Source organism: Clytia hemisphaerica, unplaced genomic scaffold (assembly GCF_902728285.1).
Source record: "Clytia hemisphaerica strain Z4C2 unplaced genomic scaffold, Clytia hemisphaerica genome assembly, whole genome shotgun sequence".
In the NCBI taxonomy this organism is placed as follows: domain Eukaryota; kingdom Metazoa; phylum Cnidaria; class Hydrozoa; order Leptothecata; family Clytiidae; genus Clytia; species Clytia hemisphaerica.
The window spans coordinates 1,619,829-1,647,668 of record NW_027103262.1 but is presented as its reverse complement, the minus strand read 5'-3'; the positions used below and the strand labels follow the sequence as shown (position 1 = coordinate 1,647,668).

Sequence of the window (27,840 nt, the reverse complement as noted above, 5' to 3'; positions counted from 1 at the left end):
AATAGCAGCCACAATCCTGGCCAAAATATATTGAGAATTTAGCTTATTTCCTCGTTTTTCAAAATTTGGAATTCGGGCGAGAAAGTCGTTTTTGGGCTAATTGATAAATTTATTCGAGTATTTCGATTTGGGTGGGGTTAATTGACTTCCAGGCTATATTCTGAGCCCTGTTGGGCCATTCTGGGACTTTTGGATCCTCAGATTCTAAGTCTTAAGTCTCATGTTAAAACTCAGAGCTAAAACTCTATTCGTCTAACCTAATTTAGAGCGCTTCCAAAATACTTGTGGTTATAAGATTTCGTGGGAATTTCCCTTTTGTCTCAAATATTATGGCCAGGATTGCAGATTCAGAGATCCACTTAGGGCTCTAAAGTACCTCTATACCTTAGGTTTCAGGGCCCGGTTGTTACGTAATTAAATATTAACCTAAAAATTAATTATTAAAGAAATTGTAATCATGACGTCATAATTTGATGGAATTTGGTGACGTCATGAATCGTATAATCCATATAACATAGAAAATACATGTCAAATCTTTCCCAAATTTGAACCAAAGATGCATCTAACTGAAATATAACTTTTAAAAAAAGATTTTTGGATAAAAATTTGATGACGTCAGCAAAAATTGCATTTTTCGGTTTTTTGCATTCTTTGCTGACGTCATCAAAACCTTCAAAAAATTTTTAAATGAAAAGTTCGGCACCATTAGGATGCGTCTTTGGTCCAAATTTGACAAAGATTTGAGATGTACTTATAGAGTTAGAGCTAATTTACGATTTATGACGTCATAATTTGATGACGTCACAATTCACACCTTCTTTAATAATTAATTTTTAGGTCAATATTTAATTACGTAACACCGGGTCCTGAAACTTTAAGGTATAGGTCATCTAAAAATCCATAAGTGAATCCCTGAGAATGGGTGCTATTGGTCGCGGATTCGGGATTTGTGATTTTTAAAAATCTAGACACGCCCTAACTCACCCGAGCATACAAACGTTATGTTTATAGGATAAAAGTTCCTCGGATATCCTTATAAATTAACTTTTGTCTGTTCGTTTGTCTGTTACCAGCTTTTCTTGGGATTGGGATTTTGTTTCTTCCGATTTTTCGCACAAAGACAGAGACAAGCTACTATGGATGCCGAGAAGGGTCAACGTGGGATCTCTTCCGAAAGCTGTCGACATTTCTTTCAAGCTGTCGCGTTCCAAAAACTGTCGCGTTCCCAGAAACTGTCGCGTTCCCAGAAACTATCGCGTTCCCAAAAACAATCACGTTCCCAGAAACTGTCGCGTTCTCAGAGACTGTCGCGCCTAAATAAAAACGGGGCCTGGAATTCCCGAGTTAATTTATCCCGAGTTATTTTTTTCGGAGTTATTTTTCCGAGTTATTTTACATATGACGTCATATTTCAGTTTTATGACGTCATTATGACGTCATCACAAAAATGATGACTCTAGTTTCTTTTGAGCTTTTAACTTTTCAAGTTATTTGGTGTTTTTTAACTCGGTCTCTTTTCGTGTCTTTAATTTATCAAGTTATTTGAAAAAATTTAACTCGTTTTTTTTTTTCGTGCCTTTAACTTTTCGAGTTATTTGATAAATTTTAACTTGGTTTTTGTTCGTGCATCAAATCTTATTTCAGTTTTGTGACGTCATTATGACGTGTCATATGTAAAATAACTCGGAAAAAAGTAACTCGGGAATTCAAGGCCCTGTTTTTTAGGAAACAAGACATTTTCTAGGAACGCGACACTTTCTGGGAACGCGACAGTTTCTGGGAACGCGACAGTTTCTGGGAACGGGACAGCTTGAAAGAAATCTCGACAGCTTTCGGAAGAGATCGCACGTTACCCTTCTCGGCTTCCATAAGGTTCTCTAAGAAATGGCCAAATGATTTTTCTCGGAAAAATCTTATTCGCCTCAAAATACGCATTTTAGTATTTTTGGGGAAATTCCCTTTTGTCATTTTTAGGGGAAATAAGCATAAGATAAAGATAGAAGGCAAGATACTGTTAACCCTTTAAGTGTCAATCTCGTATATATCAGACATGGACTATGTAGGTCCTGTTAATGCCCAGTTTGAGTTAGAAATCGTCATTTTTGGAATTGGATTGAACTTCATGGTCAAGCAAAAAAAAAATCAAAAGTGAGAGATTGAAAGCCAAAAAGTCAAAAAATGCAAAAATTTGACAAAAATCCACTTTTCTAAGACTCTTACCGTTTTTTTGACCATTTTTTGGTCAACGAGTGATCCAAGAACCTCCAAATTTCGCCTTGCCATACTTGATTCTGTCCTACAGCGACGGTGACTGAAATTACTTTCGCTGAAAATTTTTGTTTTTCTGAAATCGTTTTTTTGGGAAATTCCCTTTTACAATCGATAACACCCTGACCCTACATCTTATAATTTTGAAGTGCTATTAACTTGAAACTTTGACCAGTGATGATATGGCAAATTAATATTTAATTGTTTTGATCCAGTCGCCTGATCTATAGGTATTTTTTACAGACAATTCATTAATTGGCTAAAGTCTATTTTAAATTAGCTGGCAGTGTTTTTTCAAACTTTGATAACTTTTAATGGAAATCAATCAAATTCATAATATTGAAAAAATAATATTCATAATATTGAGAAAAAAAGGAAATTCCCACGAAATCTTACAACGACAAACGATTGAAGCGCTCTAAATTAGGTTGGACGGGTAGAGTTTTAACGCTAGAACTCAGACTTAGGACTTTAGGATCTGGGGAACTGAAAGTCTAAGAATGGTCCAATAGGGCTCAGAAAATAGCCTTAAATATTTTGACGACTGATTGAATCTAGCAATTTCTTTGTTTTCCAGTGATATCTTTTTTGAAATTTAGCCGTAAATTTTAATCTATCATTTGTGTAAGAACCAGGCGGGTCGCTCAAGGCTGCGCAACTTTTGGTAGGATTTTGTTGCCTTCAAATCCTACCAAGGAGATTCGATTCTAGCTCTTCGGGCTTATACTTCAATGCTATAAACCCCTCCCAATAGACCTTATCGGAGCTTTTGATTTTTCTTAAAAAGCGATGCATTGTGGGATTGTTTCGAGTGTATTACAATAGAATTCCCTCGAGGAATTCCTAAGAGATTTCTATTGTAATGCACTCGAAACAATCCCACAATGCCTCCCTTAGATAAGATCCATTGAAATATTCGAATAAATTTATCAATTTGCCCAAAAACGACTTTTTGGTCCAAACTTTAAATTGCTGAAAACGAGGAATTAACCAAAATTCCCAATGTATTTCGACCGAGATTGTAAGTAGCAATTTTGTGCTCGTTAAAAAGACAAACAGAAGTGGAATGATTGTCATAAAGAAACAACTCAAAAAAGATCAGAAAATGTATTGAAAATGATTCATAATTATTATCAACTTCTGCAGCACATTCACCAGAACAATCAACCCCTGCTGTGCATTCACCAGAACAATCAACTCCACCATCACATTCACCAGAATTACCAACTCCACCATTGCATTTACCAGATGCATTAACACCAGCATTATATTCACCAGAATAATCAACTCCACTATCACAATTAATTCAAATTCTATCAAAAGTCATTGAGATTTGAAAAAACACTGCCATCTAATTTGAAATAGACTTCAGCTTGATTTGAAAGGTATGAACCTGTTTAATTCCTTTATTATTCTAAATTTTCTTACTTAAAGTTACAGCACTGTGAAGTTGGTCATTTTTGCTGTTTTCAGTCATTTTTTGCCGTTTTAGGCCTTCTTCAAAGGGCTGTAACTTTTTATCTAAGATAGATACGAAAAATCTAAAAATCAGCTTAAATTTTCTAAATGGCCTGGTGTCATGATTTTTCAAACAGTAGAAAAAATAATCATTTCTTTCATCTTCATTTTTCTTCTTCATTTCTCAATTTTTCAAAAATCTTTAGATTATTCTCCTCGGAAATATTTTTCCAATAGTGTATAAATTTTTTGCATAGCATGTAGTAGGCGGCCAAGCCTGGGGTTCCGTGACATCTTTTCTACGACCTAGGCATTTTTATTCTATTCCAAAGAACAGTGTATTACAAGATATTTTTGAGAGGGAGGACGTGGATTAGGCCCGGGAAAACCTTTTATGACCAAAATAGTGACGCCATAGGCTAAACTGCAAGGTCGTTTTAAGACCAACTAACTGTCAGCTCTACTGTGATTTGACGTCAAAAATTTACTTCATTGAATATCCAATACATAGTACTATCACAAATCCTCACTCCTCATTACAAAGTGATTAAAGGATCTTAACCAACATTTCAAAAGTATTTCGTAACAATTCCAATGAATTGGCTCTCGAATCTTCATTTCAGATTTGAATCAACCAATGTTCAAGCTTCCATCTGATGCAAATATTTATATTATAGTTAATTAGAAGTTTGAGATTACTTTTTCCAAATTAAATTGGCTTATTTTTCCTTAAATTTTGTGCCATTTTCTCCTGTTTTGATAAAGAATTAGGAAGGCCTAAAAGCCTAGAGAATCGTGGTTGGAGACGGCGACCTTCAAAAGTCGTGATTCGGGGCGGCGAACAGTGTGGCACCCTTCGCTCGAGAATCGTGGTTGGTACGCCGCATTGTTAGCCGCCCTAAACCACGACTCTAGAAGGTCGCCATACTGTTCGCAGCCCACAGATATATGTAAAGCCCGAAGGGCTAGATAGGCAACTTTAAGCTTTCCCCAGCAAAAAAAAGTGAAGCAAAAATTTGACTTTTTAAATTTCGTGCCGATGGATAGGATCTAGCATTTTCATTGTTTTCGGAGCGCGAGATCAAAAAAAAAGTAGGCGGCAAACGCTATTTCACATCTCTCAAACCGGTGAAATTGCATATTTTAGTCACGTGACTTTGGTAGGAAATCCTTCCAAACCTAGGCTTCACTTTTCGATAGAAGCCGCAAATCTAGCCCTTCGGGCTTTACAGATCTGTGTCGCAGCCCCCCCCCCAACCACGACTCTTGAAGTCGGCGCACTGTGTGGCGGCTCTCAAGGGGCGTTAATAAATTAAGAGCTCTGACCATAGCCACAAAATTGATTTTGGTATTTTAGCATAAAAGTTATGTTTCAGGTTCCTTTACATATTTAACAAAGAATTGTCTTTACAAATTGCTTTTTGATCAAATACCTTCAAGTAATTAAGAATTGCAAAAATGACGTTATGAACTTTAGAATTTTTTTTTTTTTTTTTTTTTTTTTATTCTCATATTATTATTATGATAATTATTTTAACTAATCACAAAAGAAGATATATACAATTAAATTTTCCTGGGTGGTTACCCGTACTGTTTTTTTCTATTTATACTTTTATATATATTGCACTATAAAAAAAAAACCCAAAAAGTGGGCCACACACACAAAAAACAACCTGAAAAGACCAGAAGGACAAGAAACTGAAAAGACTCGAAAGATAAAAAGTAAAATAATAATCTATAAAATGTTTTCTGGGGTGAATATTTTTCCCCGTGATCCACGTAAACACCTTACGGTTGAACGCAAAAGTGAAAAGCAAATCAATGTTCTCAACATGAACTTTAGAAATACGTTAATAATATGTTGCACCACCCTTTTTTATAAAAAGTGCTAAGTATTTAATTGGGTAACAAGAAAGCCTAACGGCTTTGAGACTATGCGCGACACGAAAATGGTAGATATTCAGGTTGAACGAAAAGCCCGAAATTCCAATTGATTAGTTAATTTTATGTTCATCAGCAAAGGGCTTTGAACTAAATGGATTTGAAGCCAGCATTTCCTACATAAGTTGTCTGGCCTTTAGCGGCCCGTTTTGTTTTTATGCAAATACTAGATGAAAAATAAAATTTATTTCTATGCTAGATTTAAAAAAATATACAACTCGAAAACAAAGAAACTTCTAGATTCAATCAATCCGCCGTCGCTTTTTGTTGGTTGGAGAAGGTTCGCTTCTAGCCCTTTGGGCTTTTTATTCTATGTATGACTCTATGTGTTTACACCGCTTAGCCTGAACATATCTGCTATTATTTACATTTTATTACGAAAGTACCATTTCATTCCTAAAGGATAACTTTATGGAACAAGATGCTATGGAGCTACTACAAGGATTGTATATCACATCAGTCAGAATATATTTAAACTAGTCATAGCTTTCACTAAATGCCCCCACAGAAAGGTCATGTCATGCACTTATAAAGCTTTTAATGCTTTAAAAATTAAAGCATAAAAAATAATCAGGAATAATTGATTGATTTAATTATTTATTGATTGATTGAAAAAAAATCACATTCCATTAACAAAATACTTGAAGAATTCATGCAGCTTGACAATTAAATAAGATTCAAGGAAAAGCTGGAAAAACTTCTCAAAAACATATTTCGAAAATCATGGTATCATTATCTTACTGACTTTCGCATCTCCTTGTTTGTTTGTTTTTTCTTACAACAATATATGTCATGATCATTCACTAAATAGACCTTTTCCGATAATGCTGCAGACATCTTAGATTGTAGGCAAAATATATAGCGGTGAATAAATCAACAAGGTAACCAATCAGAAATAGCTTGTTTATTTTTCATTGGCTGCTATATATTTTAACAATTCCCTATGTATTGCTACTTTGCCTAGTAAACATTAGTAAGATGATAAGATGATACTGCGTATAAAATTTCAAATTTATCAAAAAGTTCTGCGCCATCTGAAATAGACCAATCCTAGTTAAGGCCCAGGCTCCACTTGCGTACGCTGTGATTGCAGTCAAAAGAAAAATAAAGGAATCATTGTGGTCCATTTAGACGTACAGTCGAAAAGTTGAAATGTGCCTATTTTTTTCAAAGGCATAGTACTTTTTCATGACGCAATCTTTTCTCCAAGTTATCTGATATTCCGATGGCGTATTGGCGGCCGCCCACGCTAAAGCTCTAAAGGAGCGGACCAATATACCATCGGAGAGGTTTAGTAGTGGCCCTTTGATGTGCCGACAACAGTCGGGTTCAATGGCTATATCTTCGCTTGCTCAAGAATTTTGTTCGTCCCGACTGAACAATATATACATTTCTTTCTGGAAGTGCATCAAAGTAAATAAAACTTCAACACAAAAACTATTCACTATCAACGGAAAGACCACGAGCTCAGAAATCACAACAGAGTTCCACAATCACTTTAAAAATCTTTTGAACACACCACGAACTCAAAATATCGACAACACAGAATCGAGAACTAGGAGCTACTAATAATGTTGATGTTAATGTATATATTCTTTAACCATAAAAGAGCAAATTTGTTCCTTTACTGACACTTGTTCTAAAATTGCTTGTGATACAAGATGGAACAAGTTACTTCAAATGAAGAGAGAGAAGAGAGAGAGGAAGACGTTTTAAATCCAAAGAAGGAACTGAAGTGTGCATTTGTTAAAACAACACTAAAATCTTTCGTAATACAACATGTATCGAAATGTTACCAAGCGGCAGCAATCAGGGTGATGCTCCCAACTGGTTCCAAGACTGAAGTTTGGCTGGCAAGGCAAAAACTGGAAAATAGATTTTCAAATGAGCTTCAAATTGTAGGTTTTTTTTCTTGTGCAACCGCTCTTTATGGAGTGAAGAAAGGAGATGAACAACAAACTATTGCTGGAGTAAGCTTTTGGGTAATGTTTGACTGGCCCGATATGGCTATTGAATCATACGAATGCCACTTGACAAAAATTGTTATTGAATCTGGACTCGATATCGTACACTGCAAAGCTGTGAAAGGAAGAGGTAAGATTTCTTTGATATTTTTCGTTTTTTTTATTCAAAATTCTTTCACGTGTTCACTCTTTGTTTCGCTCAAATATATATTTTTTCTTGACGAGAGGGGTCAAAAGCTTCAGCTAGCACACAACGTTGTTTCAACGTTTATCTAACGTTCACAACGGCCATATACCGTTAGATGAACGTTGAAACAACGTTGTGTGCCAACTGGGGCGAACCATCTTCTAACTAACGTTCATATAACGTTATACGAATGTTGAAACTACGTTGTATACTAGCTGGGTTAGGACTTTACAACTTTTTGACAAGTCTGGGAACTAGCACACTTTTCAAAAAACCTTAAGCAATTTCTAAAAATACGGCATCGATTTTTGAGAGGTTCCGGATCTAGCTATAAATGTTGCCTAGGCCATGTAGATTAGAACGTGTCATCAAACATGCACTTCAAGTTTGAATTTTTCTCAGATAGAAATTTTGACTAGCTTGTCATTTATACCTAGTTTTTCAAAAAAATAGTTTTTTCAGACACTTTTTTTACGATTTTTTACGATTTTTTACGGACACTTTGAATTCTTCTCTTCTTGTCCCTTGCTTGTCACTCGTTATCCCTCTTATCCCTTGTTTTTTAGAGGAATAGTTTTTCGGACATTGCGATTTTTTATGGACAGTTTGATAAAGTCTTGTCTCTTCTTGTCCCTTGCTTGTCACTCGTTATCCCTGCTTATCCCCTTTTTCCCTTGTCTTATTAGAGGAATAGTTTTTCGGACATTGCCATTTTTTACGGACACTTTGATAAAGTCTTGTCTCTTCTTGTCCCTTGCTTGTCACTCGTTATCCCTGCTTATCCCCTTATCCCTTGTTTTTTAGAGGAATAGTTTTTCGGACATTGCTATTTTTTACGGACACTTTGATAAAGTCTTGTCTCTTCTTGTCCCTTGCTTGTCACTCGTTATCCCTGCTTATCCTCCTTATCCCTTGTTTTTCAGAGGAATAGTTTTTCGGACATTGCGATTTTTTACGGACACTTTGATAAAGTCTTGTCTCTTCTTGTCCCTTGCTTGTCACTCGTTATCCCTGCTTATCCCCCTTATCCCTTGTTTTTCAGAGGAATAGTTTTTCGGACATTGCCATTTTTTACGGACACTTTGATAAAGTCTTGTCTCTTCTTGTCCCTTGCTTGTCACTCGTTATCCCTGCTTATCCCCCTTATCCCTTGTTTTTCAGAGGAATAGTTTTTCGGACATTGCATTTTTTACGGACACTTTGATAAAGTCTTGTCTCTTCTTGTCCCTTGCTTGTCACTCGTTATCCCTGCTTATCCCCCTTATCCCTTGTTTTTCAGAGGAATAGTTTTTCGGACATTGCCATTTTTTACGGACACTTTGATAAAGTCTTGTCTCTTCTTGTCCCTTGCTTGTCACTCGTTATCCCTGCTTATCCCCCTTATCCCTTGTTTTTCAGAGGAATAGTTTTTCGGACATTGCGATTTTTTACGGACACTTTGATAAAGTCTTGTCTCTTCTTGTCCCTTGCTTGTCACTCGTTATCCCTGCTTATCCCCCTTATCCCTTGTTTTTCAGAGGAATAGTTTTTCGGACATTGCGATTTTTTACGGACACTTTGATAAAGTCTTGTCTCTTCTTGTCCCTGCTTGTCACTCGTTATCCCTGCTTATCCCCTTATCCCTTGTTTTTCAGAGGAATAGTTTTTCGGACATTGCTCTTTTTTACGGACACTTTGATAAAGTCTTGTCTCTTCTTGTCCCTTGCTTGTCACTCGTTATCCCTGCTTATCCCCCTTATCCCTTGTTTTTTAGAGGAATAGTTTTTCGGACATTGCCATTTTTTACGGACACTTTGATAAAGTCTTGTCTCTTCTTGTCCCTTGCTTGTCACTCGTTATCCCTGCTTATCCCCCTTATCCCTTGTTTTTTAGAGGAATAGTTTTTCGGACATTGCGATTTTTTACGGACACTTTGATAAAGTCTTGTCTCTTCTTGTCCCTTGCTTGTCACTCGTTATCCCTGCTTATCCTCCTTATCCCTTGTTTTTCAGAGGAATAGTTTTTCGGACATTGCGTTTTTTTTACGGACACTTTGAATTCTTGTCTTCTTATCCCTTGCTTCACCCGTATTCAAATTTTCAAAATGGAAAGTCTTAAATTAATTCTTTGTATTTTTTTCGTTCAGGCGTTCGTTCAATCACCGAAAGCTATGTTTCTTCGCTGTACATTGCCTTGAAAGACCACAATAACGAAGCTTTGCTTCATCACTTTGCGAAGTCGCAGGTGAAATGTTTGAAAGCTGCCGCTGAAGAAGAAGGAATAGATTTGGTAAATGTTGATATGACAGAAGGTGAGCGGTACTCTTCAAAAGTATTGACCTCGTTATGGCTTTGCAAAACAATGGGTGCAAATGTTGCGTCAGAGCTCAAGAAAGCTGTAGATTTGATCAAAATGCTTATGTCTATCAAGGTGGTTGATTTGACTTCCAAAGGTGAGAAAAGAAATTCATAAAACTCTTCTTTAGAAGGCCCAATGGACTCTTCCTCACTTGTTATTTTGAGCTGAAATCAAAAGATCTTGTTTTAGTTCACATAAGAAAACTATTTTAAATGAAGGATATGGGTCTTTTCACTGTTCTTTGTCTTTTATGTGGTGAATTGATTCGTGTCTAGAACGATGTACTTATTTTTGTTTTGCACCTCCAGAAGATCCCGTTCACGCAGCACCGATGCCAGTCAGTCGCCTATTGCAATCCATCACAGCGATAAAGCATTACATGACGCAAAACGAATATGGCCTTTTTGATGGATCCGTATACAAGAAGGCTCCTCAAGCGAAATTCACGTACGTGTTTTGTTCGTCGGTGCACGATTTTGTTCACTACTTATTGGGCTGCCCAGAGATCGCTGACCAAATAGTGGCCCAAGTGACGCCCATCATCAATTTGTTGTCAGTAAGCAGCTGTCGAATTATCAAACCGTTGATCGTTGACTACAATTTCATAGAAGTCGCACCTTACGGCACTTGTTTTAACATCTCGGAGAAATGTTTTCAAGTTGATCCGCCGACCCTAAAAGGTACGTATTATTTTTTATTAAATTGTTTTCATGTCTTTTTTTTACCATGTTTGCGAGGTCAAATTTCACAGATAATTGATAAAATAGTAAATTCAGAAGCTCTTACTTTCTTTCAGGCTCTCCGCGTGCTTTCGTTAAGTACACCTACGACCCTGACGTCCTACCGTACCCTGAGCCATTCGTCAAAGGTGTGGAGAATTCATTCGGTAACCCTAGAATCAGGAAGAAGTTCTACAAAAAGTACTATCAATTGTTGATGCATGGTCAATTTCCACACAAAGAGACAAAGATGTGTTTGGTTGGTCCAGCCGATTCCGGAAAAACGAGCTGGTTCAGTTGTTTTCAAGGAATCATCCCGTCCAAATATATTGCGGGTGTGATGAACGACGGGCGATTCTCAGCAGCTTTGATAAACAGTAACACCCAGATTGTGATGATGGATGAGTGGACCCCTGACTCTTTGTCATGTGAAGATGCCAAACGTGTCCTTCAAAGTGAGTGAATTGATTCACATTGTTCTTTTTTTGTGGCCCTGACGAAGGCGACGAAAAATCGCTTTTGGTTTATCTTTACGCTTGCGCACTTTGAAGATATTTGAAAAAAAAAACTTGAAAGTTTGCTTTCTTCCTATGTCCGGTTATTCATGAAGATTACCGCTTGATTTGCACGTAACTCAAAAACCTCATTTTCGTTTTTATTTCTCCAGGCGGAATGAATTTTCTACCCCAGAAACACAAGAGCGGCTTACGTGTCAACTACAATTCCGGTTTTTTTATAACCACCAACGTCTATCCGGATTTCGGCAACGAAAGAGACTGCGATGCGATAAGAAAAAGACTTGAAGTTTTCCAAACGACATCATTGAAGCGAAAAGATCCATCAGTCTCAGGTAAGACAAAAAGCTGACAGTTTCACACGTCATTTAATCTTTGGCACTTTGACTTTTAGGGTGCATTCACTCGTTTAGAAATGAGGGAGTCTCCGAATGTGAAGATAAATATGTTTCCTTTTTCTGCTACTCTATTTGGAACGAGAATCTGAAAAGAGTTTGTTTTTCCAAATTCAATGACAAACTATTTTTTTTATCTCTTCAGCTTGGCTGAGAATGAATTGTATGATGGTGTTTCATTTTCTGGCCCACGAATTGCGAAACGAACCCATCTTTGATACACCCAACGTGGCACCTGCTGCTGGGAATGGAGCAATCTACAACGACTTTGATTTTGATCCCATGTCTTTGATGTACGACGATCAAGTCGAGTTATTCTCATTCAGCCAACCAGCTGCTCCGGCCGCAGTCCAAGATTCCGGTAACGAAGTATCAGGCTTAACTCAAGCATTAGACCATGCCGTCTTGGAAGCTGACCGTCACGAAGGCATTCACTACGAAGATTTGCAGTGGGAAACACCTTTATTCGACAACGCCAGCGAACACTGTGACGACGTCTATGTCCAAAAAGTCGTTACTCTTGCTTCAAACAAGGATGGAGCTTGGGACGAGTTGGCCTTGACTGACAACGCGAAGAACATGTTCAGGCGACGATTGAGAGCGAAGTGGGAAGGTGCAGATTCCGTGTACGATGCTTGGTTGATTCGAAAAGGTTGTCAGCGACCTTGGTTTGACTATCATCTTTTAGACACCCAATATCCAGAGTTTGATGCAGACTTAGAGCAAGAACCGCCAACTCAAGTCGTCACAGGCGTCCCCGAAACGCCTACCAAGCAGAGCACGTCCTGCCAGCCACCAGAATCACCAAAACCTGACGATGCCAACAGTCAGAAATCCATCGATTCTGTTATCACGTCCTATCAGCCGCCAAAATCACCTAAATCTGACGATGAAAACAGCGAGGAATCCATCGATTCTGTTATCACGTCCTATCAGCCACCAAAATCACCTAACTCTGACGATGGCAACAACAAGGCCATCGCTGAGTCTGTCATCACGTCCGACCAGCCACCAGAATCACCTAACTCTGACGATGGCAACAACAAGGCCATCGCTGAGTCTGTCATCACGTCCAACCAGCCACCAAAATCACCTAACTCTGACGATGGCAACAACAAGGCCATCGCTGAGTCTGTCATCACGTCCGACCAGCCACCAAAATCACCTAACTCTGACGATGGCAACAACAAGGCCATCGCTGAGTCTGTCATCACGTCCGACCAGCCACCAAAATCACCTAACTCTGACGATGGCAATACTGAATCATTCATTGAACCAGACGACAAAGATACCAATAACGGGTCACAGTCAAATGCACGTCCCGTTGCGCCAAACCCCGTCAATCCCGCCAGTGAATCCGATATTTCCATAGAAGAAGACGCTGTAGACCCTCCCACTGGAGAAGACGATCAACCAAAAGCCAAAAGGTTTTCCCTTAGTCTCAAACGATGCACTCACACGGAAACTGACTTATCACACCAACTGATCACTTTGACCAGTAGTGACGAAGAGACAAATCCAAATAAACGACAAAAGACCGTCGATTCTGAAGGCTCGTCTATAGAATTTGACATGCAAACGGTAGCCGCTGGAGTCCCAATCATCCCGATTTCGTCAAATGATTCCTCGACAGATTCTGATTAACTTCATCATCTAAAATTTTCTAGAAATTTATTTCAACGATTTTGTGTTTACATTTTATATTTGAAGAATGAAAGCTTTAAGTGATAACCATTTTGTTCAAACATTTGCGCCTCCCGTTATTTCTTTTTCCTATAAATTACCACAAAAACTGCAATTGAAAGACTTCTAGCTGGTACACAACGTTATTTCAACGTTTGTCTAACGCTCACAGCGTTCATATAACGTTGGATGAACGTCAAAACAACGTTGTGGGCCAGCTAGGTTTGTTACTTTAAAAAAAAACTTAAAAGATTTCGGTATAAAATTATTTTCAAAATCTAAGTACAAGATTTTCAAAGTGTCCGCAAGATTATGACGTCATGTCCGATAAACTTTGCTAATCAGAATGAGGGGATAAGAGGGATAAGCAGGGATAACGAGTGACAAGCAGGGGATAAGAGAGGACAAGATTTCCAAAATGTCCGAGAGAATATGGCGTCATGTCCGATAAACTTTGCTAATCAGAATGAGGGGATAAGAGGGATAAGCAGGGATAACGAGTGACAAGCAGGGGATAAGAGAGGACAAGACTTCAAAGTGTCCGAGAGAATATGACGTCGTGTCCGATAAACTTTACTAATCAGAATGAGGGGATAAGAGGGATAAGCAGGGATAACGAGTGACAAGCAGGGGATAAGAGGGGACAAGATTTTCAAAGTGTCCGAGAGAATATGACGTCGTGTCCGATAAACTTTGCTAATCAGAATGAGGGGATAAGAGGGATAAGCAGGGATAACGAGTGACAAGCAGGGGATAAGAGGGGACAAGATTTTCAAAGTGTCCGAGAGAATATGACGTCGTGTCCGATAAACTTTGCTAATCAGAATGAGGGGATAAGAGGGATAAGCAGGGATAACGAGTGACAAGCAGGGGATAAGAGGGGACAAGATTTTCAAAGTGTCCGAGAGAATATGACGTCGTGTCCGATAAACTTTGCTCATCAGAATGAGGGGATAAGAGGGATATGCAGGGATAACGAGTGACAAGCAGGGGATAAGAGAGGACAAGATTTTCAAAGTGTCCGAGAGAATATGACGTCGTGTCCGATAAACTTTGCAAATCAGAATAAGGGGATAAGAGGGATAAGCAGGGATAACGAGTGACAAGCAGGGGATAAGAGAGGACAAGATTTTCAAAGTGTCCGAGAGAATATGACGTCATGCCCGATAAACTTTGCAAATCAGAATAAGGGGATAAGAGGGATAAGCAGGGATAACGAGTGACAAGCAGGGGATTAGGAGTGACAAGCAGGGGATAAGGGAGGACGAGATTTTCAAAGTGTCCGAGAAACTATGACGTTATGTCCGATAAACTTTGCAAATCAGAATAAGGGGATAAGAGGGATAAGTAGGGATAACGAGTGACAAGCAGGGGATAAGAGGGGACAAGATTTTTAAAGTGTCCGAGAGAATATGATGTCGTGTCCGATAAACTTTGCTAATCAGAATGAGGGGATAAGAGGGATAAGCAGGGATAACGAGTGACAAGCAGGGAATAAGAGAGGACAAGACTTCAAAGTGTCCGATCGAATATGACGTCGTGTCCGATAAACTTTACTAATCAGAATGAGGGGATAAGAGGGATAAGTAGGGATAACGAGTGACAAGCAGGGGATAAGAGGGGACAAGATTTTCAAAGTGTCCGAGAGAATATGACGTCGTGTCCGATAAACTTTGCTAATCAGAATGAGGGGATAAGAGGGATAAGCAGGGATAACGAGTGACAAGCAGGGGATAAGAGGGGACAAGATTTCCAAAATGTCCGAGAAAATATGGCGTCATGTCCGATAAACTTTGCTCATCAGAATGAGGGGATAAGAGGGATATGCAGGGATAACGAGTGACAAGCAGGGGATAAGAGAGGACAAGATTTTCAAAGTGTCCGAGAGAATATGACGTCGTGTCCGATAAACTTTGCAAATCAGAATAAGGGGATAAGAGGGATAAGCAGGGATAACGAGTGACAAGCAGGGGATAAGAGAGGACAAGATTTTCAAAGTGTCCGAGAGAATATGACGTCATGCCCGATAAACTTTGCAAATCAGAATAAGGGGATAAGAGGGATAAGCAGGGATAACGAGTGACAAGCAGGGGATTAGGAGTGACAAGCAGGGGATAAGGGAGGACGAGATTTTCAAAGTGTCCGAGAACCGAGAAACTATGACGTTATGTCCGATAAACTTTGCAAATCAGAATAAGGGGATAAGAGGGATAAGTAGGGATAACGAGTGACAAGCAGGGGATAAGAGGGGACAAGATTTTTAAAGTGTCCGAGAGAATATGATGTCGTGTCCGATAAACTTTGCAAATCAGAATGAGGGGATAAGAGGGATAAGCAGGGATAACGAGTGACAAGCAGGGGATAAGAGAGGACAAGATTTTCAAAGTGTCCGAGAGAATATGACGTCGTGTCCGATAAACTTTGCAAATCAGAATAAGGGGATAAGAGGGATAAGCAGGGATAACGAGTGACAAGCAGGGGATAAGAAGGGACAAGTTTTTAAAAGTGTCCGCTGGAGTATCACGTCATGTCTGATAAATCTTATAGATCTGAAGTCAGGAAAGAATTCATCCAAATCTATTTTCAATGAAACAAATGAACACAAAAATCTTCTAATTCAAGTTATATCAAATTTTACATACATCTAATCTGAACTTTTTTCAAATACAAGTTCTCAAAAATTTTATTCAATAAATTGTTTTGCCTTTGCCCTCATCATCAATGTAGAATTTTTTCTTGCAGGGTGAAATTTATACTCTGGGTCTTTTAAGATATTTGACCATCTTCCTTGTCCATACCTCTTTATACCATTTAACAAAAACTTATCCTCCTCAGTAGTAAAAGCGTGCTTCTTGTTTCTTGGCTTTTTTTCGGGGGCTAATTGTTTTATTTCTACAGTTTCTTGTTGGATTTCCTTTTCGAATTCACGAAGGACGATATTATCTTCTTCTTCATGTTTCTCCTTGGCTGATGTAACTTTTATCAACTTGTTCATGCAGTCGGTTGCTTTTCTTGCAACATCTTGTGACTTTCGTTTTTGATAGTGCACCTTGGCAACGTTTGACGTGTGTTTCTGGTCGAGACTGACAATGCGTTGTTCTTCTAGGGTCAGATTTTCAGAGCTAGCGGTTTCGATGATCTGCCTATAGCGTGTCGGTGTTATACACAGGAAAAAATTTTCGATTTCCAAGGTTGGAAATTTCAAGTTTTCTTAGTTGGAAAAAAGATAAAATCCAATGGAAAATCCAACCTGAAAATGTGGGACATTGTCCAAGGTTGGAAATGTTGCATTTTCCATGGCTTGGAATTTTCGAAAATTCAGTTGGAAAAACACCAAAATCCAAGCTTAAACAAGGTTGGAACTTTCGAAAATCCAGGTTGAAAAAAAGCAAAAATCCAAATTTAACAAGATTGGAATTTTCGTAAATCCAGGTTGAAAAAAGCCAAAATCCAAATTTATCAAGGTTGGAATTTTCGAAAATCCAGGTGGAAAAAAGCCGAAATACAAGGTTGGAATTTTTGTAAATTCGGTTGGAAAAAAGCCAAAATCCAAGCTAAACAAGGTTGGAAATTTCGAAAATTCAGGTTGAAAAATGCCAAAATCCAAAAAGTGATGGTAGAGATGTGGAAAAGAGATCTTAAACAAGGTTTTTGATTTTGTGAACAGTCACTCGCTAGCCTAGGCTCGATGGCTCCCGGTCAATCTCTCGTTATTGTTCGCACAGATACGTGGTTGATCTTAGATCACTCACACAGCTCAGCAGGGCGCTATTTGAAACTATGACACAAGTACCCTATGTGCTTCACTGTGCGAACTCACTGCGATTGACCGAGGCCGCTCCGAAGAGACGCCTCGCCTGACGGAAACTTACAGCTTGACTGCTCACATTATAGCCTAATTTCTAGGTTAGCTATACATCAAAACAGTTTTGAGCGAAAAATCGCTTGTGGTTTTTCCAAGGACATGCGCAGAAAATGGTTAGAAAAACGTAATTTCCACATGGATTTTTAACGTTTTTCCAAACTGTTTGGAAAAACACAAATTTCCAACCCAAAAAGTCTAGTTTTCCAATCGAAAGAGTTTCAATTTCACAAAAATATAATTTCCACATGGATTTTTAACGTTTTCCAGACTGTTTGGAGAAACACAAATTTCCAACCCAAAAAGTCTAGTTTTCCAATCGAAAGAGTTTCAATTTCACAAAAATGTAATTTCTACATGGATTTTTAACGTTTTCCAAACTGTTTGGAGAAACACAAATTTCCAACCCAAAAAGTCTAGTTTTCCAAGAAAGGATCTCAATCTTAGAAAAATGTAATTTCCACATGGATTTTTAACGTTTTCCAAACTGTTTGGGAGAAACACAAATTTCCGACCCAAAAAGTCTAGTTTTTCAACTTGAGGTATCAAATTTACTAAAATATGTATTTTCACATCGATTTTTGACCTTTTTTTTCAATTCCCAAACTGTTTGGAAAAAAAAATTTTCCACCCAAAAAGTCATGTTTTCCAACCAGCCTTGGAAAATTGCCATTTCTACATTGTTTTTTTTCACTTGATTTTTCAAGCGCATTGGTTTATTCTACAAAACCTATGGGTAATTTACGTTTTCCAAATCAGCTTAAAGTAATCGCTCAAATTTCCAACCTTCAATTATAAAACAAAAATTTCCAACCCAAAAATATCGAATTTCCAACCTTGGAAATCGAACATTTTTTCCTGTGATATACTTTCCAATTGCTTGATACACCATTCTTCCAAATATATCTCCGAGGTTTTTAAGTTGATTTCCGTTTTTACACACTAGTAAAAATTCACATTTTGGATTCAACCGTGGTCTAACACGATCTACGTAGTCTTTCAATTTCGAAAGTACGTCATCAGTAAAAACAAGTGAATCGAAACCGTATTGTTCTTCAGTTTTAAAGTGTGTTTGATCAATCATTCCTGTTTTCATAGCAGAAAGAAACATCTTCACAGTCAGAAATTGGAATGTCATTGGCCTGCTGCCTTTCACATTCAAAAACAAAAGAGAAACTACGAATGATGACGCGAAAGAAAGATCATGGGCAATTTGGGCATTGATCTTGGCCAAATATATAACTTGGTTATACCTGTCCGCGTGAAAAGGTATCACCTTTTGTAGATCTGCGAGTGACGCCCAGCAATCGATACTCTCCAAATGCTCGATTGAAAGTAAAGTGTTCCACTCGACCCGCATCTTCTTTCTCAAACATTGTTTGGCACGCGAGAGAAATACTTCGCTGGTAAGAAATATCGCCATTTTTTCTGCGCGTATACCTCTGCATCTTAAAAAGTCTAGGCAATGAGTCAATGACTGTAGGTAAGATATCATTCCAGGCTTGCCAAGTTTGCATTCAGCCTCAAGAAATCTTAAAAATCTCTCAATAAACTCCGTAGATCCAACACAATATTCCAATAAAGTCAATGTCAGTTCAAAGTTCTCTTCCAAATTCTCCAAACAAAATTTACAGAATTTCATAATTTTCCGGCAAATTTGAAGCGCTTGATTTGCATCTTTCCCACCTCCTCCAGCGCTACATATCCAAGATATAAAGTCTTTCGCCAGTTGGCATTTATCTGAGAAAGATGAAATGTTCCATGTTTTATTTCTGATAGCTGGTCTTTTTGAAGAATGTATTTTATCTGTAAAAACTTCATCAACATTAGGTTTACTTTCGAAGTAAAAGTACCATCCGTGTTTTGTTACAACGTGTTTTCTGCAACCTCTTTGACTGTGGTAGCTATCGCTGTCACAATTGGAAACCGGACAAATAAACAAACCAGCTGCATTCGGAGTCAGCTTGAGTCGTTTAGCCTTGGGACTTGCCCCTTCAACGCCTTCCCAATCTTTTTTGCTGAAAGTTCTCTTCATTGCATATACATGTCATTTTCCCATATTTTTCAAATCAGCATTTAAAAAAGTGAACCTGCCTTTTTACAGATCGCTTTGATCCTCTCTTAAATGAACCAATTATATATATAATTTAAGAAAAAAGGAATTATCTCAATATTTTAATTAAGTTCCTTTTATCTTTTTAATTTCATTCTGTGAAATACCATATTCTTTGATAAAAATGTTTTTTAAATCTAAATGTACAATTAGTTCTTTTAAAAAATAATTGAAATGACTATCAAAAAAAGATCAGTGAGTTCCCAAGGGGTTTGGTTCCCTTTATTTTCGTTTACTTGTCTTACAATAGGAACTATCTGTACATCTAGCACTAGCTAGGGAATACTTGTAATTGAATCAAAAGTTCCTTTCAAAATGAATTATGTAACTAATTTGTTCCCTTGATAGAATATGTATATAAGATATTGAAATAGAAAGGATGAACTATGAGTTCGCCAGGGAATTGACTTTCGGAATATGGAGATCTTAAACTGTAAACATTTTTTCTTAATGTAACAATAACGTGTTTTGAACCAATAGTTCACATTTTTCTATTCCCTTTTGGGATTGTAAAAAATGATTTGTTAATAAACTGTAAAACGGACCAATCAGAGGCTTACAAAACTGCTTCATGGCAAGGAACAAAAAATCTTTTATGTAGATAAAGTCGAAAAATGTGTACAAATCTGTACTAAGCTAATAGAGTTCGACTGCCTATTTTACAAAATGAATCATTCATCATCATCTGTTAATGCCCAATCACTGACGATTTCTTCTGTAGAGCATTTTGGTTTATAATTTGAAGATATTTTTGTTCGGTTTTGTAATTTTTTAACGAAGCGTAGTTTTGTTCTTGGGCTTCCTCTTACGCACCAGCTGAATCCTTTATTGTTATTGTCTTTGTTAAGTTTCTTCGCTTGTTCGTGCATCTCCTTGATCTTTTTCCGTTCGTTGATTGTGAAATCTTCTGTTATACTTACCTGAAAGAAACAAGTTTCTTTCAGCATGTGTAAATTCTTCATGATAAGATATTTGTCATGTTGACTTTTCAGAGGACGGCCATTCTTTGTTTTTCTGTCTCTTAATCTGTGGTGAGTAACATTGATTTCTGGAACATTGATGTCATCTAGGAGTTCTCGGAACCGAAATATGTCATATTTTTTCCCATTTTCTTCTTCTTCCTTATCTGGGTGCCTGATTCGAGAAATCCGTGAACGATCATCAGTTTTCTAGATTCTATGTCTCTCTTTTCACTTTCTTCCTTCTGTCTTTGTTCTTCGACAGATTTTAAGTCTTCTTTGTGCTTCTTGGTAATCTCAGCGTATGTTTTCTTTGATGTTTCCGTCATTATTTCTGCTGTGTGCTTTATTTCCTCCTTAATCATGCTTCTTGTCTTCTCCTCCATCTCTTGTAGTTTTCCTGCCAGAAAGGTTTTGAGGTCATTTTTGATGGAATCACGGGTTTTTGTGTTGGTGTTGACCTCGTTGTTCAGTTTTTTTATGACTACCTTAGAAAGGCCTACTTCCACTGACTTTTACATTTCGGAATGTGACGTTAAACAAGCTATACTTTCTCTATCAAAAAATAAAACTCGGGATCCTTTCAATCTTAGAGCTGAACACTACACCCATGCTCCCAATGACGTGTTTATCCAACATAATCGTCAAAAACCACAAAAAACCTCTTTCAGATCCCAACAACTACCGTGGCATTAGCATCATCCAAATTATAACTAAAATTGCTGAACTAGTCATAATAAAGAAATGTCAAAACATAAAGAACAATAATCCACCTCAGTTCAGCTTCGTTAACGGGTCTTCAACAATCCATGCAGAAAACCTCATTCAAGATACGATCCATTATTACAACAAGAATGATTCTCCAAACTTTTTGATAAATATGATGCATTTCCTTTTGAAATTGTTAGAATGCCAGACAGATCTTCCAACATGCCTTCCAAAATTTTTGACTCCTGCATAGGAGCTGAGACCCTCCGTATTGCTCGAATTTCTTCTTTAACTAGTAGTTTTATCGATTCTTGTCACTGCCTGTATAGGAGAATGCTGAAACAGGTGCAAACAAATCAAGAATACGGATTGTCTTGAAGAAATTGTATGGTAAACATCCTTTTCTTAAAGAGTTCAGCACGGACTCAAGATTATTTTGTGATAGCTTACTGGATTTTTCATGATTTTCTTTTCTTCTGTTTTATTTACTTTGGACTTGTCGATTTTTATTTTTGTCTACTTTATTGTCTGTTCGGGAAGAAGATTGCTGCTGATGACCACTTCGGTGGACTTGTGTCGCAGGTGACCCTGTTTTCTTCTTGGTACATAAGTCAGTCAAGCAGCAAGGGTCGAAATTGAGCTACTTATGTACCCTTACAATCAGTGGCGTGGTGGGAAAATTTTTCTGGGGTGGCCAAGCAGAATTTGGCGCCCTTTTTAGAAGCTTTTTGTTTTTGGCGCCCCCTCTTTTTATGTTACGTTTCCTTACGAATACGATTTAAGAAAATTTTGGTTAATTGTGCAATTTTTTTTTTCTTTAGTATAGTACAAAGGCCTACAAAGTGTTGATAGAAAAGAAACAAGGAAATCCAAAATTAAAAAATAGAGCTAAGAAAATTAACCGCAGAGCTTATTAACTAAAAAAATGGAGACATTAGTGGAATTTTAAACTTGATTTCCCTACTTATGTAATTGGGATCTGTCGAATTTCCTAGAAACAAATAACAAAAGATATTCCGTTAGGATTAATCATAATAAGTAGCTTGAAAAATGAAATAGTAAATCTAGTTACAACAGAAGCTTTCCAAGCAAACTAGAGCTCTTCCCAAGTAAATCAATTAATTTCTGACGATTAAGTTTTAACAAAATACTTCGCTCAATCGACATGAGCATCAGACCTTCAAGCCTGTCTTGTACCATTGATGAACGAAGTCGTGTTTTAACACGTTTCAAAGTTGAGAATGAACGTTCTGCGGAACATGAAGTTATTGGTATTGCCATAGCGATTGCGTACGCGCGCACCAAGGTTGGAAAAGCATCAATGAGTTGATATCGCTGGTCTGTTAGAAGGGACAGGCAGTCGGCAATACTTTTAGCATTACGAGTATCCTTGACCTCCTCACCAGCAATTTCGTGTAGGTCATCGGCGGTATCACTCTCATTGTCGGCGAAACCAGGAGGGTTATTTGAACTCACACTGGTATCAGATCTATTCTGAATTAAGTCTAGGTCAAAACGTTCAAAGACATTTGCAAAGCTCAAAAGCTCTGCTGCACAACGGTCGGGATCGATCTTATAATTATCGCAAAATTTTTGGATCTTCTCTTTTACCTCGGTTTTAGTACGATACTTTTTGTTCAAGGGCTCTGACCATAGTCCAAAAATTGATTTTGGTATTTGAACATAAAAGTTGTATTTCAGGTTCCTTAACACTTTTAACAAAGAATTGCCTTTATAAATTGCTTTTTAATCGAATCCCTTAAGAGTAATTAAGAATTTAATTGCAAAAATGACGTTATGAACTTTAAAAAGACGTTAATAATATGTTGCATCACCATCTTTTACAAAAAGTGCTAAGTTTTAACGGGTAATTAACTTTTTTGTTTCAAAATTTCTTTACCCTGTCCGCAAAGAATTGAACTATTTTAAATTTTGCGGAAAATGTTTCTAAAAAGATGTGTCAAAAGTTATGACTGTTTTTTTAAGCAAAATCCATAGGTGAAAAATTGATGAAAAACGACTATTTTGAAGATTTCGAGACAAAGAAGCATTTACAAAAATTTTCCGCAAAATTTTTTATTGTTCGGTAAAAGATACACCATCTACTGCGAAAAATTTTTCAAAATGTTTTTTCTTCGCCGAAACTAAGCTCTTCAAAGTTGAAACACTCTTCCTCGCAAAAGTCTTCATTTTCTTTTTCATCAAATTTTTTCAATGCAATTTTTGAATTTTCAGATTCAGGAATAGTTTGTCTAACAGAAAATGTATAACATGCCATAGTTTTGTTGGTTACATCAGTCAGAAAACACATTTTAAACACGGCAATTATGAAAAATTCACTATGGTCAGAGCCCTTAAAGTTGAAAATCCTCTCGGTGAAAATAATGCAAATGTTTCTAAAATGTGTCTGTTATTAGAAAACCGATCAACAATTCCGTTAGTTACACTGTCAAGGGCTACACCAAACACATCTCGTTTCCATTTTTCTTTTGCATTTGGCGGTGGTGTATCGTCAGATTCTTCGTCTGTCAGCTTCCGTTTTTTCCTGATACGCTCCTCCTTCCATTCCACGCCTGGTAACTCATTTTCTACGGCTTCGAGGATAATGTTTGGATATTTGCGGAGTAATTTGAGTTTCGCCTCAGCAGTGTCTAGATGTTTCAGTGCTGTATCAAAGTTAATGTTTACACTTTGTAAGGTTCGGCTAAGAGGACCTGTAATTCCGAAGATTTCACGAAAAAGAATCGCGCTAGCAACAAACTGCTTTGTTAGAAAATCCTCGAGTAATCCGTTAGCTGTTTGCCTTTTATCGGCTGGATGAGACGTACCATCTTTGACTCTATTCAATAGTAAAAGGATCGAATCATAACGATCTAAAAACACTTCTAGGGCGAATTCTCTTGAGCTCCATCTCACGGTATTAATTCTTTTCAACGATCTAATCGTTAACTTCTGTTCTGCTTGACATTGCTCGAAAATTTCATGAATAGGTTGGCTTTTAGAAACTAATTTATAAAGAGCTTGCAGTTTATTGAAGAGTTTGGCAATTTCTATAGATGCAGACGCAGTATCTCCGAGTACGAGATTTAGAGAGTGGGCATAGCAATGAACGTAAATCACATGCTCTCCAGCTAAAGCTTTTAGTTTAGCTTGCAACCCATTATACTTCCCTGACATGTTGGAAGCTCCATCGTAGGTTTGAGCGACCAAATTTTCGTACGATATTTTCAGTTTTTCTAGTTTTTCAGTGATATGGAATAACAGTTGCTTAGCAGTAGTTCCCAAAGCACGAGTGCAAAAGAGTAAGTGTTCACTAACGTTTCCGGACTTTTCGACTATCCGGACACACAAACTTAGCTGTTCATGCTTTTCAACATCTGGGGTAGTGTCTGCGATGATAGCCCATGCGATACTTCCTTGAACCAAACTCACGATTTCTTTCACTATTTCGTTGCTAATGATATCGATCAACTTATTCTGAATATCGATACTTAAAAATGTCACTTTCGACCCTCTTCCAAACTTGCGAGCTTTGTCACCTTTGACAGTGCCTTCCTTCTTTTTCTCTAATCGGCGATGTTCCTTTTCTACTTTTTCGAGGTGGGCAGCTATAATTTCGTCATAAACAGCCAAGTATTTGAGTATTTCCAAAAAGCTCCCAACGTTGGTAGAAGGGTCGTTAATAAGGGATTCACGATGGGCACGAAAAGCTAATTCTTGCTTTCCTAATAGCAATACAGTGTCAATAAACCGTTCTAAGATCTTTCTATTCGATTCAAAATTTTTCTTTCTCGCAGCTTCTTGTTCCTTATCCTGATTGGCCAGAATATCTTGTAATGTCACATTTTGTAGAAACATGACATGTGCAACTTTCGCATTTATGTGTGAGTGCGATTCTTCATGTTTTTTGACGGATTCAAATTGTTTTTTCCAGTTAGAAAAACCAGATTCCACAAATGCGTTACCTTGATTTTTGCGCTGTTGTTCACCTCTAAGGACCGAGTCAGAAAATAACATACATGGTAAACAAAATAAAGCATCCTTTTCCAACGAGTAAGTCAACCAGCAACGTTTACTTCCATCCTTTCGATAAAATACACGTTCAGAACAATAACGGTCTTTCTTACCGATCTTCTTTTTTCTCTCAGATAACACTTGTTTTGAAGGTTGACACGGTAGTTTTTGTAGAGTTTCCTTTTTTTCTTCATATGTGAGACATTTTCCGATTAATGTTGATGCATCAAGTATCTCCTCGTACAAGTTAGATGATGATGCTATTGACTCATTCATGGATTCGGTGTCGCTTTCAGCCCCACTATCGTCAATTTTCGAATCGATTTCTTGGTTATCAGCCGGATCAACCATTTCATCATTATCGTTATTCGACAAATTGTCATTTTCGATTTCGTTAGTAAGTGAATAGGATGGATTAACTTCACAAGGTAGGCTTTGTTCATGGTTATGTACGTCAATTAGGTTCGATTCCTCTTCATTCTCGGATACACGTTTTCTTTTTTTTTTTATAAGGAACCTTAACTTTGCTCTGAGCCTGGAGTTCCTTATTTTTACAGAAAATTTCAGCCTCAAAGTTCCTTATCGAGTTCCTTATTTACATAGCTGCTAAGTTTGGATAACCATCTCTTACTGTTCCTTAAAGCTTGATTTCTTATTCTCAGCCTGAGCAGTTCCTTAACAATTCCTTATTTTTTTGGACCATTTTCAGCCTCGAGTTCCTTATAAACGTGTTCCTTATAAAAAAAAACGCGTAGTTCCGTACTACTGTAAGTTTGTCTATTACCATCGTTGTTGACGTTAGAATCAGGATCAACGGTAGCCTCAACAATTGAAGCTACGTTGGTTTCTTTTGACGAAGATGTTTCGTCATGGTGATGTTGTTTGTTGTTCGGGGTCGGGGCTTTCTTAAAATATTTAGCCATACTATCTCTAAGCGTCGAATTTTCAAGTGTTGTTTCTTTATTTTTCTGTTTTCAGCACCACTTTTCTTTCGCTTACGATCACTCATATTTGCAACTCAGTAACTTTCTCCTGAACACACCACATAAAACTAAAGTTTTCTACAACTAATCACCGTTTTCTTTTTCATTTCTGATATTTTTTATTTGTTTTAGGTAATCAAAATATACAGCCAAAGTGCACATCAGGCGCCACCTCTTTCTTTCCTTAGCTTCCTTTCTCTCTAAACAACTTTAAAATTAGTTTTCTCTTATTACAACTATTTTCTTATAAAAAATTAATCTGAATTTGATATTAGAAAAACTAAATCATAAACACAAAAAAGAGAGTGTGAGCGAAGCGAGCCAGCGAAATTTTGAATTTTGACTAGGGGTGCCATTTTTGGCTTTTCAATTGCCCATCTTTCGTTAGGGGCGCCTGAAAAATCGTTTTTGGCGCCCCTTTTTTTCGGCGCCCCTTCTCAAAAGGGCTCCGCTGGGGGGGCCTGTTGCAATCGGCAGGTGTCATTTGAAAAGTAATCAGTCAGAGAAGACATCCCTAATGAAATCCTTACTTGAACAGTGAATCAGCAATCATGTACAACAGTCATAAAACAAAACCTTTCGATCTCAAGGAGTTAAGCAGGGCTCACTCCTCTCCCCCTACCTGTATAACTTTTACACAGAAGATCTGCTTGCAAACACAGGAAAAAATCTTCAAATCCCAATGTTTGGGAAATACGTATTTCCGGATCCGGAAATTGATGTATTTCCCAAACCAGCCCCAAACTTGGGATTGTGCAGCTTATATGTAGGTTGTGAATTCCAATATCACAACGCTTAAAACCAGATCCGGAATAGGGTTGGGTAACTTGGTTTCCCAAACTTGTTAAAGATTATTTCACATTACGGAAAATGGCTATTAACAATGCTAAACACAAAGATTGAGTTTGTGATTCTGTATAACACAATTGGAAAACTCAAATACCCAAATATGATTTGTATTTGATAAATTGTTAAATGTATTCAAAAAGCTTACTGAAATGTCAAAAAGCTTACTTTTAATGATGACAAGTACACCAGAAGAGGCCGACCAGTTAGGTCTCTGATGGAACAGGTAATGGCCAATGAAAATTTGGGCATTGATGGCTTATGTAATGATGCATTGAAAAGGAGAAAATAGATATTATGATGAGACTGGGTTATCCAGAATTTTATTTAATTACATTTACATTTATTTATTGACGAGAATTTGATGCAAGTCTATTTTGATATCAAGACGGACTTGCATCCTATTCAACCTAGGAATAGGGAATAGTAAATTTGAAAAAATTCAAAGAATTTCTGTCCAACTATCTTCTTTCAGGAGATTTGGGTGGCAGAGCAGCATATGCATTTCGTCCTTATTAGGACTCGTCAGCACTGCATACTGCACCCTGGCTAGGCAGATCGAATTGCCTAGCATCTCACGCCATAAAACTAATTGTGGCGCACACTGAAAGAAGAAGTGGACAAAGGGAAATTCCCTAGGGAATTCTGTGAATGACTCCTCTGGAGTCAAGCTTTGAAGAGAACCAAGAGGGAGGAAAGCCGAAGAAACACAAGTTACTCAGTGACGTCGCCGAATCTAAGTCACCGGTAAAAATTCTGAAATTGGGGTCAGATATAAATAACAATGATCTTGTTGTAAAGAATAACTCTGATGTTGTTATATCCAAAGCTCCAGACACGTTTAAGCCCGATAATCTTCCATCATTAAATTCGGTAAATACTATTACT

The 27,840-nt window shown here is 37.6% G+C and overlaps 3 protein-coding genes across 3 annotated transcripts; 2 read left to right on the top strand and 1 right to left on the bottom strand.

Annotated features, from left to right (window-relative positions):
• The first annotated feature begins 7,328 nt into the window (after positions 1-7,328).
• LOC136799455 (uncharacterized) lies at positions 7,329-11,337 on the top strand. The gene is made up of 4 exons (XM_067056168.1): positions 7,329-7,761; positions 9,944-10,249; positions 10,464-10,835; positions 10,952-11,337. Exons 1-4 carry the CDS (start codon positions 7,329-7,331, stop codon positions 11,335-11,337), a joined length of 1,497 nt encoding a protein of 498 aa, XP_066912269.1.
• A 205-nt stretch (positions 11,338-11,542) lies between these two features.
• LOC136800461 (clumping factor A-like) lies at positions 11,543-14,005 on the top strand. Its single transcript, XM_067057122.1, has 2 exons — positions 11,543-11,724; positions 11,930-14,005. The coding sequence occupies exons 1-2, from the start codon at positions 11,547-11,549 to the stop codon at positions 13,426-13,428; spliced, it is 1,677 nt and encodes a 558-aa protein (XP_066913223.1). The 5' UTR covers positions 11,543-11,546; the 3' UTR covers positions 13,429-14,005.
• Positions 14,006-22,137: 8,132 nt separating this feature from the next.
• On the bottom strand, positions 22,138-26,046 carry LOC136799447 (zinc finger MYM-type protein 1-like). The gene is made up of 3 exons (XM_067056156.1): positions 25,908-26,046; positions 23,555-25,542; positions 22,138-22,603 (listed from the first exon to the last, which is right to left on the bottom strand). The coding sequence occupies exons 1-3, from the start codon at positions 26,044-26,046 to the stop codon at positions 22,178-22,180; spliced, it is 2,553 nt and encodes an 850-aa protein (XP_066912257.1). The 3' UTR covers positions 22,138-22,177.
• Positions 26,047-27,840: the final 1,794 nt, after the last annotated feature.